The 19,142-nt window shown below is 43.6% G+C and overlaps 1 protein-coding gene across 4 annotated transcripts in view; it reads left to right on the forward strand.

Moving 5' to 3' along the window:
* LOC307176500 (centrosomal protein of 78 kDa-like) overlaps positions 1-19,142 on the forward strand; it is a 49,131-nt gene that overhangs the window by 17,555 nt on the left and 12,434 nt on the right. For 3 of the 4 annotated variants that reach the window (XR_013824802.1, XR_013824803.1, XM_079902684.1), the window contains exon 6: positions 16,932-17,022. Coding sequence is in view for 2 of the 4 variants with exons in the window: in XM_079902684.1 (XP_079758810.1) it covers positions 16,932-16,980 (49 nt within the window). In the remaining 2 variants the exon portion in view is untranslated. Of the gene's footprint in view, positions 1-7,416; positions 13,132-16,931; positions 17,023-19,142 lie in introns of those variants that run through there. The other variant, XM_079902683.1, reaches the window with a different exon arrangement.

Below are 19,142 nucleotides of genomic sequence, written 5' to 3' on the forward strand. Positions count from 1 at the left end.
TTACCAAACCACAGCACAGTGGTCTAAGTCAGAAATTTAACATTGATACTGTTGACTGATCTACCATCTATATTCAAATTTTGCCACTTATTCCAGTAACATCCTTAATGGCTAATTTTTTCAGGCCAGGAACCAGTGTACAATCATGCATTGCGCTTAGTTCTCATGTCACTTTGGTCTAAGTATGAAATAATTCTTCAGCCTCTTTGTTCTTCATATTATTGAGAGTTTGTGACGAGTATAGGCTGTTGTTGTGTAGAAGAATCCTCATTCTGGGTTTGTCCTCTGTTTCCTCATGGTTGTTTCATGTTACGTGCTTTGGATGGGGTTCCACAGAGGTGACGGTGAGTCTCTCTGTGCATCCTTACCAGAGCCCCCTGATGGTCATCTGTCTCATTAGCATCTTGGTTAAGGTGGTGCCCACGAACTTTCTCCACTGTCAAGTTATTATTTGTCTCTTTTAGCTAATAAGTAATTTATGGGGAGATATTTTGAGACTCAAAGTATTCTGTTCTTCATCAAACTTTTGAATTACATACTGGTTCATAGAACCAGCAATTCAGGTGGTTTTATTTGATGAAGAAGGTGAAGTGATTCTTAATGCTTACTTTCCACTAGTAGTTTTACAAGCCACCCTTCTCTCTCCCAAAGGAAAAAAAATTCCTAAAATATAAGCAGCGGAGGTGTCCAGAACGGTTCACTGACAAAAGGCAACCGTTGGAGGATATATATTCCAGGAGCTCTGAGAGTAACAAACATATTTTGCGAATGTGAACAGTATGGGCAAGTGTGCTTTTTGGTGAATCAGGGAAGGAGGAAAAGAATCCCCTGATCAGGATATAGGGACCAACTTGCACACTTTTCCTTCCCTGTCTAGTCAAGGTTGTTTATTTCTCAATAGTTGTAGAAGTACAGCCCTTTGGCCACACAGACCTTTACTCTAATAACCAGATCATGAACCACATAGCCTGATTATGCTTTAAAAGATGTGATATATATAACAACCTGAAGCTAAAGTTGTTTCTAATGACTCTAGCCCAGCAGAATAGCCCTGAAGAGAAAAGTAAAATCTTGGCTTCCATCTAGCCAGGTGAAAAGCTGTAGGCATCCCGAGAAATGAAACTTGAAGTTGAAACGTAAGAAATGTAGGAAGTTACAGGTCATTCTGGGGGAAAAAAATAATGATTTTATCCAGCAGAGTAAAAAGCGGCAAGAGGCTGAATCATTCTTTCTTGTTCCCTTTCCCCAGTTTAAAACCATAGGTTCTTTAGGTTGAAAGTCCAGGGGTTGAAGCAGAAATCTTTAGGAGTTCTTAGGAAATGACAGGTGAGCAGGTTAATAACCTCAGATAGGAACAATTCTGCTATAAAACACACTGGGGAAAATACTCCTGAATTTCTGATGAATTTAAATTGAGGGCAGTCTAACATATTTTCTAAAGAACTATGTTCAAATTAAGGCTCTGGCTGATGTTACCCAGTCGCCTCCCCCATTAAGCCATCTCCAGTTCTCCCAATGGCATATTGTTCAAGATATGGTGTCTTCCATGAGCAAGGTTCTTGTGTTTTCGGGGGCAAGATATATCAGTTAGGATTTTGTTGGTCACAATACATAGAAACCTTGGTCCCAACTGGCTAAAGCAAAAAAAAAAAAAAAAAAAAAAAAAAAAATATTGCTTAATGTAACTGAACAGTCCAAAGACAAGATCCAGCCAAGATCTGGTTTACTCCAGAAGCCCATGTTGTGTATTCTTTGGAGCCAGCTTTCTGGGACTCTGCGTCTTTGTCCTCCTTCGTGTCATGCTTCATGACAACCACATTGGGGATATTGCCTCTTCAGAATAGGTCTGTAGCTCTGCTTTCCTCGCCAGAGTGTCCAGCCTCACTCTGCTTGGGCTGCCTTAGGTCAGGTTCTCGTTCCTATGCCAATGAGTAAGACCTGGAGGAAGGGACATGCTAACTGGCTGGAATACAACAGGACCCATCCTTGGAGCTGGGTAGGTGGCCAATCCCACATAAACCATATAGAAGCCTGTGCAGTTTGCCAAATCAGTTCTGATTTTTGTTTCCCTTATGGAGCTTACAGCTTCATCAGGAAGGCAGACAAACAAATAAGCAAATGGATACAAGATATGAAGTGAAGGAACAGAGCTGTGAGAGTAAATGTCAGGGAGACACAGTCCAGATGGCGAAATGGGAAGTGACATTTGAGTAGAGATCTGAATGGTTGAGCAGGAGTTAATCAAGAAAAGAGGTTAGGGAGAGACAAAAGCCACGTGAGCATTTGGGGGAACATTTATCACTTTACTTTCTCTTAGGAGCGTTGGTGTGTGATGCTCAAAATATTGAGCAACCAGTATGGTACCCTAAAGAGGGCAAAATTACAAGTGGCCAAAGGAGGATGACTACAGGAAAGCACCACCTTGCCGTAGGTGGCCACAGATGAGTGGCCCACTGATGGCGTCTGAGGCCCACAGGGCTAGGGCTGGGGCAGAGACTGTTAACCAACTAGGATGGAAGTACTAGATAAGTATATAAATAACTGGTATGGTAGCAGAGGCGTGTACCTGCTGGATTTCAAGCCTGAGTGTACCCCCTTTTTTTCTGGGCTTCTCTCCACTGTTTACTGACCACCAAACCTTACCTATGCGATATTCAATAAATGTTGACTAAACATATAGATGACTATATTGATAGCATGGGAAAATTATCTACATTCATGCTTGATTGATATTGGTAGAAGATTTCGCCCCAGAGCAAATTAGCAAATGGTTCCCTAGATTCCGCAGAGCATGTCAGACGTTGATTTTCAACTAGAGCCTTCTGGGATTTGAATCAGCATCTCCCTGCGGTTTGCAAGTTGAGGGGAATCTCAGCCTGGAGACACATGTTGGTTCCATGGTACAGTGTTGGAAGCCCGCACGGAGTAATAAACTTATAGTTGTGTTCTTTTTCAACCATTTAATACTTATTGACTTAATGGGCACGTTAAAATAAAATCATGAGATGAAGCCTTAACATCTTGATTCCTGTCTTTTCTTGAAGGGGGAGAAAATTTGGGCCTGCATTTCAGCATAGAGGTTTGTCTGCAGCCAGTAGAGGCTGCCTCTTTAGATGGTGTGCTCTAATTTGCCTTTCTTCCACCTTTCTCACTTTTCTCATATTTGTTATGTACTTGCCCTTGGGTACCGGGTCTGAAAATAGCTAGATTTAAGCTTTCTATTAGGAAACCATCGCAAGGTAAGAAGAGTATGATGATCCTTGGCATCACCCTTCTGGCCTTTTCCACTCTTCTAACCCCAGCAGCAGGAGCATAAACTTTCCAGCTGTGTGAAGGACTCAGAACTGAGCCAGAGCAATCCCCAAACCAGCTGAAGTTAGTGTGTTAGCTTTGTGCAGGCTGAAAGCTTTAAATAATCATTTCCAGTCATACCTTCTGGTCATTTCCCTTTAGTGTACAGTTTCCACCTCCAAGTTCTTCTCTTACACCCTGAGAGGCTGGCCCAGAACTAACCTAGGAGCCTCCACTTGGGTGAGTAATTGTCATTAGCCTCCCTTTAGTCTCTTAAGCATCTCTCCTGTTTAGGGCTGAAGTCTAGTTCTATATGATTTCAAGTAAAACTCCCATCTGCAAGTCACTGATCCATTCATCCAACCTTACCTAGTTAGTTAGCAAAATGGGGAATTGTATTGACAAGATCATTATCCTTAAGCGATTTGGAGGATGTAGGGAAATTAAAATGTCTACATGCAATTGTCATACTCTGGGACAAGTGCCTGTCACGTAGGGTTGCAGATAAAATACAGGACACGCGGTTAAACTTGCATGGTTTATTTCTTAAATCTGATAACCCTACCACCGGGGAAAGTGTTGGGTGCAAGGGAACACAGGTGAGGTGGACCAGGAAAGTCTTCCTAGCAGCATTGCCATTGAGGCCAACACGAGAGGGGTTAATTCAGAAGAGGTGCAGGATAGGGGAGGGCTATGTGAAGACAGAGAATAGCATGTGTGAAGGCCCTGACTTGAGAGGTGCCCCAGGAAATTCAGGGGCCTGAGGTTCAGGGTGTGGGAATGTGGAGGGTGGAGGAGTATGTCAGGGGAGGGGAGACTGGAGACGCGATGAAGTCCTGCCATGGAATGAGGACTGGATCCTAAGCACAACGGGCCAGCCATTGTAAGGCTTGAAGCGGCAGAGTGACGTAAGATACGCATATGAGAAAAACCTTCTGGCTGGAGAGTAGTGACTGGTTAGAAGAGGGAGTCTGGAGACAGGAGAAGGCAGAGCAGTGCTTGTTGCAGTAACGATAGTGAGTGATGGCGGTGACTTTGAGGAAGAGAGAGGAATGGATGAGCTACTTAGAGGATGGATGGGTAGATGTGGGAGATGAGGGAAGAGGAAGGTCGCGCATGAAGATGGTTCCACTCAGTGGGACAGGGGAGGTAGGGAGAAGTGGATACTGTGCTGCCATTTGCCTGTTTGCCTCAGACTGGCTCCCTGCCTTTCCACTGCTCTTTTCCGTGTCACAGGGCTGATCCTGCAAACCCCATCGCCCAGATCTCCTCGCCAACTCTTCCAGGTACGTTCAGCCAATGGAAAACATTGGCTAGAGGTTGGAGGGCAGGGGGATGGGAGAAGCCAACGTATTTTCCCCTCGCCCTCCTCTCTCTGTTCGGGCAGCTGCAGCAGGACTGGTGGCTGCTTTGCTCTGAGTGGCTGCCCCACCAGGAAACCACTCCCTCTGTGCCTCCAGCTCCTGCCTGGCAGCTGTGGCAACACCACTTCCTTCTTTGCCCCCCAGCCCAGCAGTGGGGTGGGTGTGTTTTCTACTGCTGTGACTCTCTGGGATGTCTCACCATCCCATTTGGCTTTTTAGCTGTTTCATCACCATATGAAATTTGTCGTATTGAACTACCTGTAACGGGGTGTTTTTCTGAGTGGACATTCAGTAACATGGACGTGTTGGATTTGAGGTGCCTTATGAGACATTTAAATGGAGATGTTTTACAGGAAGTCATATATAGATTGAAAGGTGCAGAGAGTGGTCTTAGATGGAGGCAGACTTAGCTGGTAATTGAAACTAAGGGAGAGGATGAGGTCCTTCAGGGAGATGGCATAGAGGATGAAGAGCAGAGAGCCTAATACAGAGCCCCAAGAATTACCCCAAGGAAGATCAGCTCAGCAAGACACTGGGAGGGTGCCGAGAGACAGAAAACTGTCAGGAGGATTGGGTGGCGCAGAAGACAAGGGAAGAGATTTTCAAGACAGGGACGTTGTTTAAGATCTAGCTCGGCTTGGCGGTCACATAGATAAGGATTGAGAAGTAGTCCCCTGGACTTGTCAACGGAGAAATCATCGGGGGCTTCAGGAGATCAGTTTCATGAGAGTAGTGGGACAGAAACCAGATCGCAGTGTAGAAGAGAAGGGAGCACTGGGGGCAAGTCAAGAAATTGATGGCAAAGGAAAGAAGGGAGGGGTGGATGAATGAGAGGAGAATAGAATGGAGGAGGGCATTTCCTTCCTCTTTAATCTGGCTGGGAGGGGCCAACAGAGAAGGAGAGCATGAAGATGTAGGAAGAGAGGATGGCATCCCGAGCCCAAGGAGGACTGGACCCTGTCTTCAGCTCCCACCAGCTGGATGTTCCCTTCCTGTAGCTTTCCACGGAGGCTGTGGAAGTTGCCCCTTGCCTCCTTGTATCAGCTGTCCTTGATTCGTTCATCCTTTTCTTATTTCTCAGCACATCTGGGTCATACGTTATGTGAAGACAAACAAATCACCACTGCTGGTTAAGTTTCTTGAAAAATCCCCCAGGCAGGTACCATTTTGGAGAGCTACATATTGTGCCTCGAAAAGCCAAAGTAGCCCATTTTTCCTCTCTCATTGGGAGAGATTGCCGCTTCTTGGAGAACCCGATGAAGAGGGTGACTCGCACTTAGGAATAACGTTGCTTGAAAAGTGCAAAAGGGGAGGTAGTTTGGCTATTAGTGTCCTCTGAAGCTTGAGACTTCCTGAGAGATGGCAGACTCAGAGCTCCCATTTCCCTCTGAACCTGGACTATGAGCTCATCAAATGAGATGGTAAATAAAGTCACTGACATGGTTTAAAGGATAATTTTTTTCTCTCTTTTTCATTCAGAGCAAATTTAATGGAATTTGTATACAACATATGGATGAACTATCCATACGATGGGGCTTGACCATATCCTCATGATTCCCCTTCCCTTTTCTACGTCTGGCCCCTTTAGCTCTGCAGACTTAACCCCACACCATCAATCCACCCAGTCAGAACGCTGAGCGTGTCTTCCTACTTCGCATCTGGTGGTTGTTGTCACCTTGTTCTCCACTACTGCCTCCTGCAGTAGCTGTTAGGTCCACGGAGGTTGGTTCACTGTGAGCAAGTAACTGTCAACTCCATGGACAGGTGGAAGTGACTTGGCAGCCGGAATGAGCCCACCCTGAGTTAATTATACCAATGAGGGTCAAGGAGAATGGGGATGCAGCTGGTCTGCAGAGCCCCGGCGGTTCTGAGACACATGCTCCTGGATCCACACGTTGCTCCATATCCAGCCTTGCCTTTCTTTGTTCTGTCTCTTGACTCCATCCAGCTTTCTGCTCTCCTTGTCCCTTTGGGGGAGGGAAGCCAGTACCAGCCCAGGTGTAGTCCCCAAATGCTTCCTACTTCCAAGGCCTATGCAGGCTTGTATATCCACTTGCTTGGGTTCCCCTGGCATTCGTGATAACAAGTTGAGTGGTTTCTGCCCTAGGCTTTCTTTTCTGGCATCCTTCCTTGCTGAAATGTCAGAGGAGGCCATTGAGAGGGCATAACCCCCTCCCCTGACCGTGGAATATACATTTTGCCCACCGTTCCCACAGGGGGAACCATTTTCAAAAACTCAGCCTTGAGAGAGTAATGTGTTCTTGAGACCATGTGGACAGTATACATGACTGAACCCTGTTAAGGTCGCTGTGTAAACTCAAGATTCTGGCGGGTGGGTGCTGAGATCTATTCGTCTTTCAGCTGACCAAGGCAAGCCTTGTAAGCAGGTTCCCTTGCTTGTTAAAACTGCCACTGACTAGTCTGGGGCAGGCTGCCTCTTTCTTCAGTCTCTCGTTGCCCTCTGTGTATAGGGGCCAGTTTTCACACCAGCAGATGATCTTAATGCTTTGTTTTCTTCCAAGTATGTACAAATCAATAATTCTTTTGTGATGAAAATTATACAGCATTATGCAGAGAACCAAACATATACTTTCCATTACATGTTTTGATGTACTAGTTGGTGTTAAATAGACATCTTTCTTCACCCGTGTTCTTTGGACTGTTTTCTTCATTCATGTCTGTTTTTCTTCAGATGATTTTCTAGTAATTTATACAAATACGTGAATCTGGATAAACTAATATATTTTACTCTCTATTTCAGGTTGCATCCTTCGCTCTCCAACAATCATTGCAGTGCTATTTTCAATCTGTCCACGCAGGGATTCAGAATAACAAAAATGCTTTTGAAAAATAATGTCGTAGGTTGACAGAGTGGTTTATAAATTATAGAATACGTTTATGCTCTTAATTCTTCGTCACAACCCTGCTTATCATGGCTGGAATTGCTGCTACACCTGTGGGGTCAGCTGGGGGCCGGCTGTAGCCGGGCTGGGGGCCTGACTGGGCCACATACCTCTTATGCCCCAGCTAGTAACTGGGGCTTGTGCTCATGGGGGTAGCAGGGCTCCGAGAGGGAGAGTAGAAGCATCGTGGGACCTAGCTCTGAACTGGCACACCATTGTTTCTGCTGCCTCCTATTGGCCATGGCAAGTCACCTAACTTCAAGGGTGGGGAAATCAACTCTGCCTCTTGATGAGAGAAGTTGGAATGTCAAATTGCAAAGAGTGAGGACACAAGGAGTCAACCTGGAGCCATTTTTGCAATTTGGGATGGCGCTTGGTGCCTTCCTTGAGGAGGTCGTCCAAAACCATTTTTCAAACATCCCAGGTTCCTATAAATCTCCACCTCTGGTTTGGCGGCCCCTAAAAATTCCCAGTCAGTTTTGGTGAGGGGACACTTAGTGACAGTGTTGTCTTTCATAATGAGTAGTTCCGTTACCGACATTACATTGCTCCCCATACATTATTTATAAGGTTTCCCTGTTTGTATGTGCAAACTATTTCTGTGTATATTTTGAGAAATACATTGTACAGGCCTCTTTTTTTTTCTTTCAAACACCCTAGAGATGTTATAGAGGCAGTCAAAGTGTCCAAATTTTTGAGAAATTGGAAGAATCAACAGTTCCCTGTATGGAATGCTGTTAACGATGTCAATTCCCGCTACAGTACCTTTCATCTGAGACACTTAGGGTCTGTTAACAGATTAAAAGTAGTAAAAGATGCCGGTCGAGAGAATTTTCATTATCTTGTGCTCTGTAAACTTGGATTTTCATTGGTTTGAATGGGCCTCAAAATGCATTTTTCTTAGTAGGGGCATAGAAGCCTCTAGCGGTATTCTTAATAAAGCAAGGTGAGTTATAAGCAATCATCTGATGGAGGGTTTATGTACCACACTCCATTTTAAGAAAAATACAATATGAAAGTCTTACCATGGAAGAAAATCTTTATATGATCTTTAAAAAAAAAAACTTCAAGAAAAATAAAGACATGACACCATATTCAGTTTAAAGTCAGGACTTACAAGCAAAGCAAAGCAAAGACAGTCTGATTAAGGCTGTTGCATTGTTCTGACATTTTTTTAGGTCTCACCCATTTCTGTGGCCTTTTTAGAACCTAAGCTTCTAGGGCACAGAGAACTTCATCTTGACGTAGGACTGAGCAAATGCACGGAGCGTTTCTCAATAAATAGGCATTAAATTCTAAGTCTAGAAGGGGCCTTGAGATGCCCTGTCTTTACTCCTTGGTAGAACTGTTTTAACCAGCCCCCCAAAACAGATTTTTTTCTTTAAATCTCAAAATTCAGAGATTCCACAATCAGAACTTACTTCTCATATTGCCTTGTGGTCTGCTGTGGGCATCTGTCGAATGGTGTGAACTCTGCGTGGGGAGCCTGGCCTACCCTCCAGGCCCACCGTTTGGGCTGCTGTGGTGCCATGCTGTGCTCAGGGGCCTTCTTTTTGGAGGTCTGGGCTCCAGTGAGCCTTGGTCATGTTCTTTTATGGACCCTTGGGTGCTTGACCACTCTGTCTCTCAGTGTCATTTGCAGGTTCTGGGGAGGATTAAATGAGCTCATGTGATATCCAGGTGACTGAGGCAGAGTAGGCTCGGGATGAATCTTTGCTTCGTTTTCATTAGCTGCGGAGAAGAGGATGACCCTAGGGATGAGCAACGTGGACTCCAGCTTGGTGCCTCTCCAACGTTAATGTGGGTATGCCTCTCTTGTGGATCTTGTTAAATGCAGGCTGGTATTCAGTAGTTCTGGGTGGGGCCTGGATTCTGTGCTTCTAATGAGCTCCTAGGTGACGGTGACCCTGAGAGCAATGGTCCAGCTCCTGCCTTTCTCCCTTCTTTCTGGAAGAGCAGGACGTCTGCCCCCCGGGAGGAGAAAATATCCGGAACGTGACTACTAGGAACCAGTTTCCCTCACAGGCAAGGGACCTGTACCACTGCTCCCAACCATTTTGTCTGAGGCGCAGCAAGCCAAAACACTGACATGCTGAGGTTTGCAGCAAAGAGGAGTTTTATTCACAGGGCAGCCAAGCGAGGACGTGACGTGAGAATAGGTCTCAAATCCGCCTCCCCAAAGGCAAGGGGCTTGGGGTATCTGTGGGATAAAGGATAAAGAAGCAGGGCAGTAGGAGGCATGGGGAGCATGAGGAAAGGTGATTGGAAAAAGGTGTGCTCATCATTGTTCTGAGCTGGCGTAACTAGGCTACAGGGCTCAGCACATTCTCAGGCTGGAGTTTTCAGCCCTCTGAAGGCAGGAGGTCAAAAGACACTTGCCCAGGTGGAAGATCGGTGGTCCTCTGCAGTCTTAACCAGCTCAGCCTAACTAGACACAGCTGATGCCAAGTTCCTGGACAATACCCGGGGCAAACATCTTATTTCTTATGCTACCTGCTACTTAGAGGATGTGCAAGTGTTCAAGCTACCTTGATGAGTGAAGACAGGATTTGACTAATCCTTACACATGGTTTCTCCTCCAGACAAGCAGAAGAGGCCTGTAGGCTGAGTCTGGCTCCTGGCACCTGGAATTAGAGAAGATGGTTTAAAAACGGGCTCTCCCACCCTCTGTGTGATCTTAGGTAGGTAGACTATTGAACCTTCCTGTGCCTGTTTCTCCACCAGCAGCATGGGGACACTCAGAGTCCCTCTCTTGGGGGCTGTTATGGGGGTTCAGTGAGATATAGATGCATGCACAGACACATGGGAAACACCCAGTGTGTGTTACCTTCGTGCTTATTTTTATTCGGAGACCTGTGTTAGAAGATTTCTGGTTTGGACAACAAATTAGATAGGTGGTCATTACCATAGTTTATGCAACAGCAATTCACATTACCATTTGCAAAAAAGAGGTTGGTTGTCCAATGGGGATTATAAACAACCATTTACCATGAGCTACTGAACAGACACTTTACACAGTAACTTACTTCAAGTACTATTTTAGATCAATTCTCTATGTTGTCTTAAGCAGGTGTTAACCCCCAATTTCGTGAATAGTACCAAGTAAGTCACTTGAAAATCATCTAGAGCAATCTATTTCACTTAGCAAGCCTAAAGCTATAGTTCAACAATTTAATTTACTGTTCTATGACAAAAATTACTCTGAACAGCTATCCCCTGGATAAGTAATCAGCTAAAGCTAGTTTGACTGACTAAATCTGATTTACTGACTTAATAAGCCATTTGATTTAGAAAGGTCTAATGCATGTTTCTCATCCATTCTGCATTAAACTGTTTCCCATGCCTAAAATGTCTTTTTTCCCATTCGTACATGTCCAAATTCCTACTTCTGTGCTGTAGGGCTTGGCTGAACTACACCTGTCTTTAGTAAAACTTTTCTCATCTGCACTATTGGAGATCATTTTAGTCTCCTCAAGACTCCCACTGGGTTACCTCTGTTGTGACAATTAATGATTTGGTAGCATATTTTATTTTATTTTAAATAGCTTTCATTTACTCCGTGCACATCAAACAGTAAATGCTTTCTCTTAGTAAACGTGCATTAAAATTTTCTGAACTCTTCTGCTCTGGGCAAGATTCATAATACACCAGGCAAACTTAGTTAAAGAGGAGACAGTACTTGTGTTATATTCAATTGGGTGTTGATACCTAAGTGTGACTCTTAACCAAGGAGTATGCAGTAATTAAGGCCACAGGTTAAAGTTTTTTAGAGTGTGTCCTAAAGTCTCAGTGGCAGAATTTAAATCTCTACTCTGGAAATTGTAGACCTGAGACAAATTACTTCCCTAAATCTCATTTCCTACATCTGAGAAAGATAATAGTATCTACCTTGTAGTAGACTGAATAATACCATTGCCCCCAAATGTCCACCTTCTAATCCCCAGAACCTGTGAATGTCACCTTAAATGGCAGAAGGGACTTTGCCAATGGGATGAAAGTAACGGTTTTGAGATGGGGAGATTCTTCTGGACTACCTGGATGGACCCAGATGTAACCACTGGTGTTCTCATAAGAGAGAGGCAGAGGGAGTTTTTACTCAAAAGAGAATGTGATGATGAAGTTGGGGTTGGATTGATGTTGCCTGAAGTCAAGGAATGCTGTCAAGGAAACAGATTCTCCCTTAGAGCCTCTAGAAGGAGGATGGATGCCCTTGTCAACTCCTGGTTCCAGCCCAGGGAAACTGGTTTTGGAAGTCTGTCTTCCAGAACCATAAGAGAACGAGTGTGTTTTGTTTGAAGCAAGCATTTTTGTAGTAATTTGTTACAGCAGCCATAGGGAACTAATGCGTACCTCATAGGAACTATTTCTCCAATTAAAATGTGTGACTGGAAACACACTTGGTGGCATGTCTGACACATGGTAGGTATGCTACCGTAGGTGATTCTTGGAAACTGAAGTCTTGGTTTTTAGGGGTCATCAAAACCAGTACAATGGTTGCCATGTTTCTCCTTGTTCATCCTGGTGACAAACCTGTAGAGAGAGCTCCATCCTTTCCCACAGGACCCCACCCCTAGTACTTAGAGGGAAGCAGTTATGTCTCACTTAAGGCACCTTCCTCTCTTCCTTTCTCCTTTTTTTTTTCATTAATCTTCATCCAACTGGCCTTTCTAAATTTAAAAAAAAAAAAAACCATTTCTCAATGGATTCAGATACTACCCCAAGTTAATATTCCAACCAAGTTCTTGTTCTTCCAGGTCTCATCACCAGAAATTTCTGAGCTGAAATCGTCTCTAGTTTCTAGGATCAGTCATTTTCTCATTTCTCCCCTCTCTAGTTCAGAGTCTTGTCAGTTTAGTCTCTTCCCTAACCACAACATCTAATAAGGTGACACAGCAAAGTGATGAAAGTCTAGACGGTCTGGTTTTCATGCTGGGTTTCTGCGCCCTACTTACTGTGTGGCATTAGGCAAGCTATTCAACCCCTCTGGGCCTCAGTTTCCCCCCAAAAAGGTGAATATTATGAATATTACCTACCTATAGGGTTGACATTATGAGGATTAAGTGAGTTAATATTTGCTAAGCACTTAGAATATTACTTATTATAGTCTAAGCACTACAATTGTGCTTGTTAATAATAATAAATGCAATTCCAAGCATATAACTTACTCAACTTTCTGTCATAACTTTGAAGTGTTGGTCTATCTGTTGGCCAGCATTGCCAATGCAATGGTAAATGAGTCGAGGCATGGGCTGAGGCATTGCTACCAGTGAGTGGTGTGTTCCCAGAACTAGGAACAGCCGTGTGAAATGGGTAGTGGTTCTACTTGGAGACGGGGCAGACTGGAAAATGACAGCCTGGGAAGGAGGTGTGGTGTCCATATCTTTGGTGTCAGAGCTGCTGCCTGCTGAAACACCGATACCGGCATAAGCCATAAAAGGGGGGCTGGGGAAAACAGGGGCAGAATGGAAAGGGAAAACGGGCAGAATGGAAAAAGGTAGCCTGGGAAGGAGGTGTGGTGTCCATAGCTTCAGGGTCAGACGTGCTGCCTGCTGAAGCACCGATGACCCCCGAAGCCGTAAATGGGGGGCTGGGGAAAAGGGGGGCAGAATGGAAAGGGAAAACAGGGGCAGAATAGAAAAAGATAGCCTGGGAAGGAGGTGTGGTGTCCATAGCTTCGGGGTGAGATGTGCTGCCTGCCTGATCTGAGAAAAGAGAGTGAAAGTGGGAGAACGTCTCCCTAGCTTCTAACTGTTCTCTAGGTCTAGCACGCACTGGACTCTGGACAGCTCAGCCTGGGTCTTGACATTCCATTGTACGTGTCACAGAGCAAGGGCTGGTGGGTCAGGGGGTGGGCTGGGGGCCCCACGCAAGCCCAGCCCCTGGAGGAACCCGGCCCAAGGGCAAAGAGTCCCAGCCCTTCTGGACTTTCTAGCGGCTGGGACTTCTCGCTGTGGGTGGCAGGTGTTTGGCACCGGATGGGCCACCATGTGGAGCCTGTTGGGGACTGTGGAAGCCTTCTCCTCCAGAGCTCACCCTGCCTGGGCACTGGCTCTGCAGGCCCCTCAGCCCTGGGTATGTATTGGCCAGCCCTTCCCCACAATGGGGCCCAGAGACCAGAGCCTGCTCAGAGCTGAGTGCAGGATGCACCCAGAGCTTTCCAGGCTGTGGCCCGCCTCCTCCGTGGACTTCCCCAGCTTGTGTGCGAGCCCTGGAGACAGGAGCACCTTCTCCATGGCTGCTGAGCTGCCAGCATCACCATGAGCCAGACAGTGAAGGTTTCTGAGCAGGAGATGCAGAGCCCTGACCCGACTGGATGTTGCACCCCACGATGTCCCTTCCTGGCAGATAGGTTCTTTCTTCACTTGTTTTTCGAAATTTGTTAAAAAAACATTTAAACCTTCAACTGTTCTTCAGCGTATACAGATGGTAGTGGCTTGTCCGGGATTTGAACCAAGCCTGTGTGATTCCAGAGCTCGTGCTCTGGACTCTGGTGCCTCCTTATCATATATGCTTCATGTGTTACTTTTTCTTTTTTTCTTAAAGTCCTTATGATACTTATCCCTATGTGCCATACCTGTAATGAACACATACACTGCCCTGTAGGAGGTGCTCTTTTGTTCAACGTGTGAATTGGTCATCCACCACACTGGGTTCTAATCTCAGAAGATAGGTCAGGGACCACCAGTTGTCAGCATAGCACCATCCCACATTTCTAATTGAGGCTTGCAGCCTAGATTTTTCCCTTTGATCTAGTTTGAAGGATCCAGGTATGTAAAGCTTATATTCTAGATAAATCATGGGCTGTCCTGAAAGGAATTCATCAATGAATTATTCTGTATGGATTAGAAGCCAGTTTCTCTGGCCTTCCTGGAGTATATCCAGTAAGGCATCTCATTCATGTCTAGAAAGCAAGTATATCATTTATTGCAACTTCAGCATGGAGCGATGTATTGGTTTAAAATAAAGTACGATCAACAGAATCTGGTCATTGTGAGTATGCCGGCTGGGTCCACTCTTTACTACAAATATGTAACTGTAGAGCTTCTTATGCCCCGGAGACACACCCTTGTGTGTCGAGGACAAGGGAAACATGTGTTGTTATTCAGGAGCTGGAAACTACAGCATGACAGGAAAGAATTGAAAAATCCTCGTCTTGGTCTACACATCACTTTACCTTGTTCGAATCTTGTTTCTTTGGCTTGCTTCATTGGAGTGTTTTCTCTCTCCTGGGACTGACATTGTGTGTTATATATCAGGCATGTAACATGTAGAAGTTTCAGAACCCAGAATCATATAGATCTGTAAAAATTTATATATTTTAGTTTAAAATCTATTTAGAAAAACACTGGGCATAAGTCATATATTCCAAAAGTAGTTTGACCCTCTGCTCATGAGATTCTTTTTATGGTATGTTAAAGCAAATTTGAACTTCCATCCTCAATAAACTTTGAGGTTGGAGGACACAAAAGCTTTTGCTCAGACCGAAATTCTGTCTGAAAAAAAAGGGTAAATATTATAAGCCCTTTCTCACCTCTCCAAGAGCAGAAATGATTTACAGCTATGGCATTGAACCATAATTTCCTGATCTCATTTAAGAAGAGTTCAGTAAGAAACAGTGTCTTGATTTTTCTTTGTTTGTTCCCTGTTTTCTTGTCTTGCTTACCAACAATCCACTGTAATACATGAGTGAGTATGGTAGCAGGCTGACTGTTCCCTGGAGCTCATTAAATGAACTGTTTTTCCTAAAATGACTTTTGTCTCCTTGTTTTCAGCCCCTCTTCTTTCCTCTGCCCTTTAGTATAAACAGAGCTCAGCAAAAGCTGACTGGCTTTGTGCAGACCCTACTTAGGGTAATCTTTTCTTCATTATTTTATTCATGGCCCCTCCATTTCATTGTCTTCTCGAAATATGTTGAAATCTTTCTGTGGTTGATGACTTCCACAATGTCTTGGCTTTTATTGGTTGATGAATTTTGGTATTTCTACAGTTTTATTTAAATATGGTTTCAGGAGGACCAGAAAGTAAATATATTTCCTAGTCTGCCATCTTGAGCTGAAAATCCCTGGTGATTTTAGCATCCAGTGTTCCCATGGGAAAACACCCAACCTTGGCATTAATAGAGGTAACACTCAAGATTTCAGCTTTTCTTCAGCAATCACTAAGCATTTAACATGTGGTCATTTCTAATGGGAAAATAATAACTATCTCATGGCGTTGATTTGAGGATTAAATTAGATAATGAAAATGCTTTGTAAGGTTTAAAAATCTATAAAAATGTTTGTTATTATTTGATTTGTTGCTATTTCAGCTTTAGTTGACAGTTGTTTATGACCTTGCATATGTGAGAAAATGCCCTCTGGTTTATTGTTTTGAAAGCCAGAATATATTTTTCAATAGCTCAATGGAAATGGCATCGTTTGTGAAGATTAAGGGTGAAGGCATAAATGTTTCTTGACACCTATCACTTTACAGTGTTTTCAGGAACTGACTCATGTATTCCTCTTCCAAATTTTGCTGAGGACCTCCTACCAGCCAGATGCCTTCCATCAGGTGTTGGAAAGCATTTTCTGGATTTTAGATATCTTAGGCTCTGTGGGCCATATACGGTTTCTGTAACTTCTCCTCCTCTTTCTTCTTCAACAAACTTTCTGAACGTGAGAACCATTATTAGCTCTCAGTCACACAGTTCCAGGCTGAGCACCTGATTTGATTTGTGGCCAATATTTGCCGATCCCTGCTCTGCGTCCTCACTGAGGAGGAGGCGCATGTTTGAGTAAATCACTTCTTTGGATCAACTATTGGTCTTCTGGGGCTTATCCTTATTCTCCTGCAGTCTCTAATCATCATGGCATCCAGAGAGATCCTGTTAAAACATAAGTCAGATCATGTCACTCTAGACTCTTCAATGGCTTCTTCACAGGAAAAGTAAAGTCCTCAAAGTGCCTCCACAGCCCTAGAAATCTGGGCCTCTTGACTGTTTCCTTCTCCTCTCCACTTTGCTCGCTCTGTTTTCCACACACTGACATCCTTTCTGCTCCTTGGATACTCCAAACCCACTCTTGCCTCATTGCCTTTCCATCTGACTGTTCCCTCTGCTTGTACTATTTACTTCCCAGATATGTACCTTGCTCCCTCTCACAACCTTAGGTTCCCTCTTAAATTTTATCTTCCCTAGAACACCCTCAGTGATCACTTAATTTCAGATCACAGCCTCTTCCTACCAGGTAACAATCTCCATCTCCCTTCCCTGCTTGCTGTTTTTCTCCATCACTTACCTGATATACTAGTTATTCTGCCCATTTATTCAATTTTTATTTATGTATTTATATTTATGATTTTATATTTGCTTCTTTACTTTTGTCTATCCCCTCAGCTCGAGAGAGGCTATATTCATCTGTGTTAATCACTGCTGTGTTTCCTGAACATACCTATAAAACATACTGAAGAAGGGTGCCTGAAATTTGGTAAGGAATCAATCAATTTTCTTGGCTGAATGAAGGAATGTGTTCATAAATTAATGAACAAATCTCTGGGGTTTCTGAATTAAGGACTAATGGGAAGAGGAAGGCAAATGGTTGGGACAGGGTACTGCAAGCAGTAGTATTTGGAGTACTGTGATAGCTATCCTAATAGATAACATTTTGTTCCTTTAAATAGTTTTAATGAGAGAGCTGGGAACTAGGGACACACAGCATCAAGGTTTTTATAATGCATTCTGTAGAGTTCTTTTTAAGTGTGTACAAATATCATTGAAAATATATGCATGCATATAAACCTCTGTTACTTTATTCAGTGCTTTACAAGAGCCCCTCAAGGAAGGGGTAGTAGCAACTATCAGTATCCTTCCTTTATGTTGAGCTTAATTTATTCAAAGTTACATTGTAGTTTATTTGTAACTGTGAAACTAGACATAGTTATTTAGTAGGCCCTCCCTAGAAACCTATCACGTTAATAAAACCAACAAAAATTTTTTCAGTTTCCAATGGTACACACACTGCAGACTCTGTCTTGATCACTGTAGCTTTGTAGTATAGTCTGAAGTGAGGGTGACTGATTCCTCCAGCTCCATTTTTCTTTCTCAAGATTGCTTTGGTTATTTGGGGTCTTTTGTGTTTTCATACAAACTGTAAAACTTTTTGTTCTGGTGCTGTGAAAAATGCCATTGGTAGATTGATAGGGATTGCCTTGAGTCTGTAGATTGCTTTGGGTAGTGCAGTTATTTTCATAATGTTGATTTTTCCAATCCAAGAACATGGTATATCTCTCGATCTGTTTGTATTGTCTTTGATTTCTTTCATCAGTGACTTACATTTTTCTGCATAGAGTTCTTTTGTCTCCTTAGGTAGGTTTATTCCTAGATATTTTATTCTTTTTCTTGCAATGGTAAATGAGAGTGTTTCCTCAATTTCTCTTTAAGATTTTTTGTTATTAGTTATAGGAATGCAAGCAATTTGTGCATTAATATGTATCCTGCTGCTTTACCAAATTCGTTGATTAGCTCAACTAGTTTTCTGGTAGCATCTTTAGAATTCTCTGTGTACAGTATCATGTCATTTGCTCAAAAGTGAGTTTCACTTTGTTTTTTTTAAATTAATTAATTTGTTTATTTTTGGCTGCATTGGGTTTTCATTGCTGTTTGCAGGCTTTCTCTAGTTGTGGGGAGCAGGGGCTACTCTTTCGTTGCAGTGTACAGGCTTCTCACTGTGGTGGCCCCTCTTGTTTCAGAGCACAGGCTCTAGGCACGTGGACTTCTGTAGTTGTGGCATGTGGGCTCAGCAGTTGTGGCTCAAGGGCTCTTGAGCACAGGCTCAGTATTTGTGGCACATGGGTCTACCTGATCCGCGGCACGTGGGATCTTCCCAGACCAGGGCTCGAACCCATGTCCAGTGCATTGGCAGGAGGATTCTCAACCACTGTGCCACCAGGGAAGCCCTACTTCTTCTTTTCTGATATGGATTTCTTTTTCTTCTCTGATTGCAGTGGCTAAAATTTCCAAAATTATGTCAGATAATAGTGATGAGAGTGGGCACCCTTGTTTTGTTCCTCATCTTAGAGGAAATGGTTTCAGTTTTTCACCATTGAGAAAGATTTTGGCTGTGGGTTTGTCATATATAGCCTTTATTATGTTGAGGTAGGTTCCTTCTATGCCAGTTTCTGGAGAGTTTTTATCATAAATGGGTGTGAATTATGTTGAAAGATTTTTCTGCATCTTTTCTGATTAGCATATGGTTTTTATCCTTCAATTTGTTAATATGGTATATCACATTGCTTGATTTGCATATTTTGAAGAATATCATACCTGGGATAAACCCCACTTAAACATGTTGTATGATCCTTTCAATGTGCTTGGATCCTATTTGTTAGTATTTTGTTGAGGATTTTTGCATCTATGTTCATCAGTGATATTGACCTGTAGATTTCTTTCTTTGTGACTTCTTTGTCTGGTTTTGGTATAGGGTGATGGTGGCCTTGTAGAATGAGTTTGGGAGTGTTTGTCCCTCTGCTATATTTTGGAAGAGTTTGAGAAGGATGGGTGGTAGTTCTTCTCTAAATGTTTGATAGAATTCACCTGTGAAGCCCTCTG

Source organism: Stenella coeruleoalba (genome assembly GCF_951394435.1).
Source record: "Stenella coeruleoalba genome assembly, chromosome: 18".
In the NCBI taxonomy this organism is placed as follows: domain Eukaryota; kingdom Metazoa; phylum Chordata; class Mammalia; order Artiodactyla; family Delphinidae; genus Stenella; species Stenella coeruleoalba.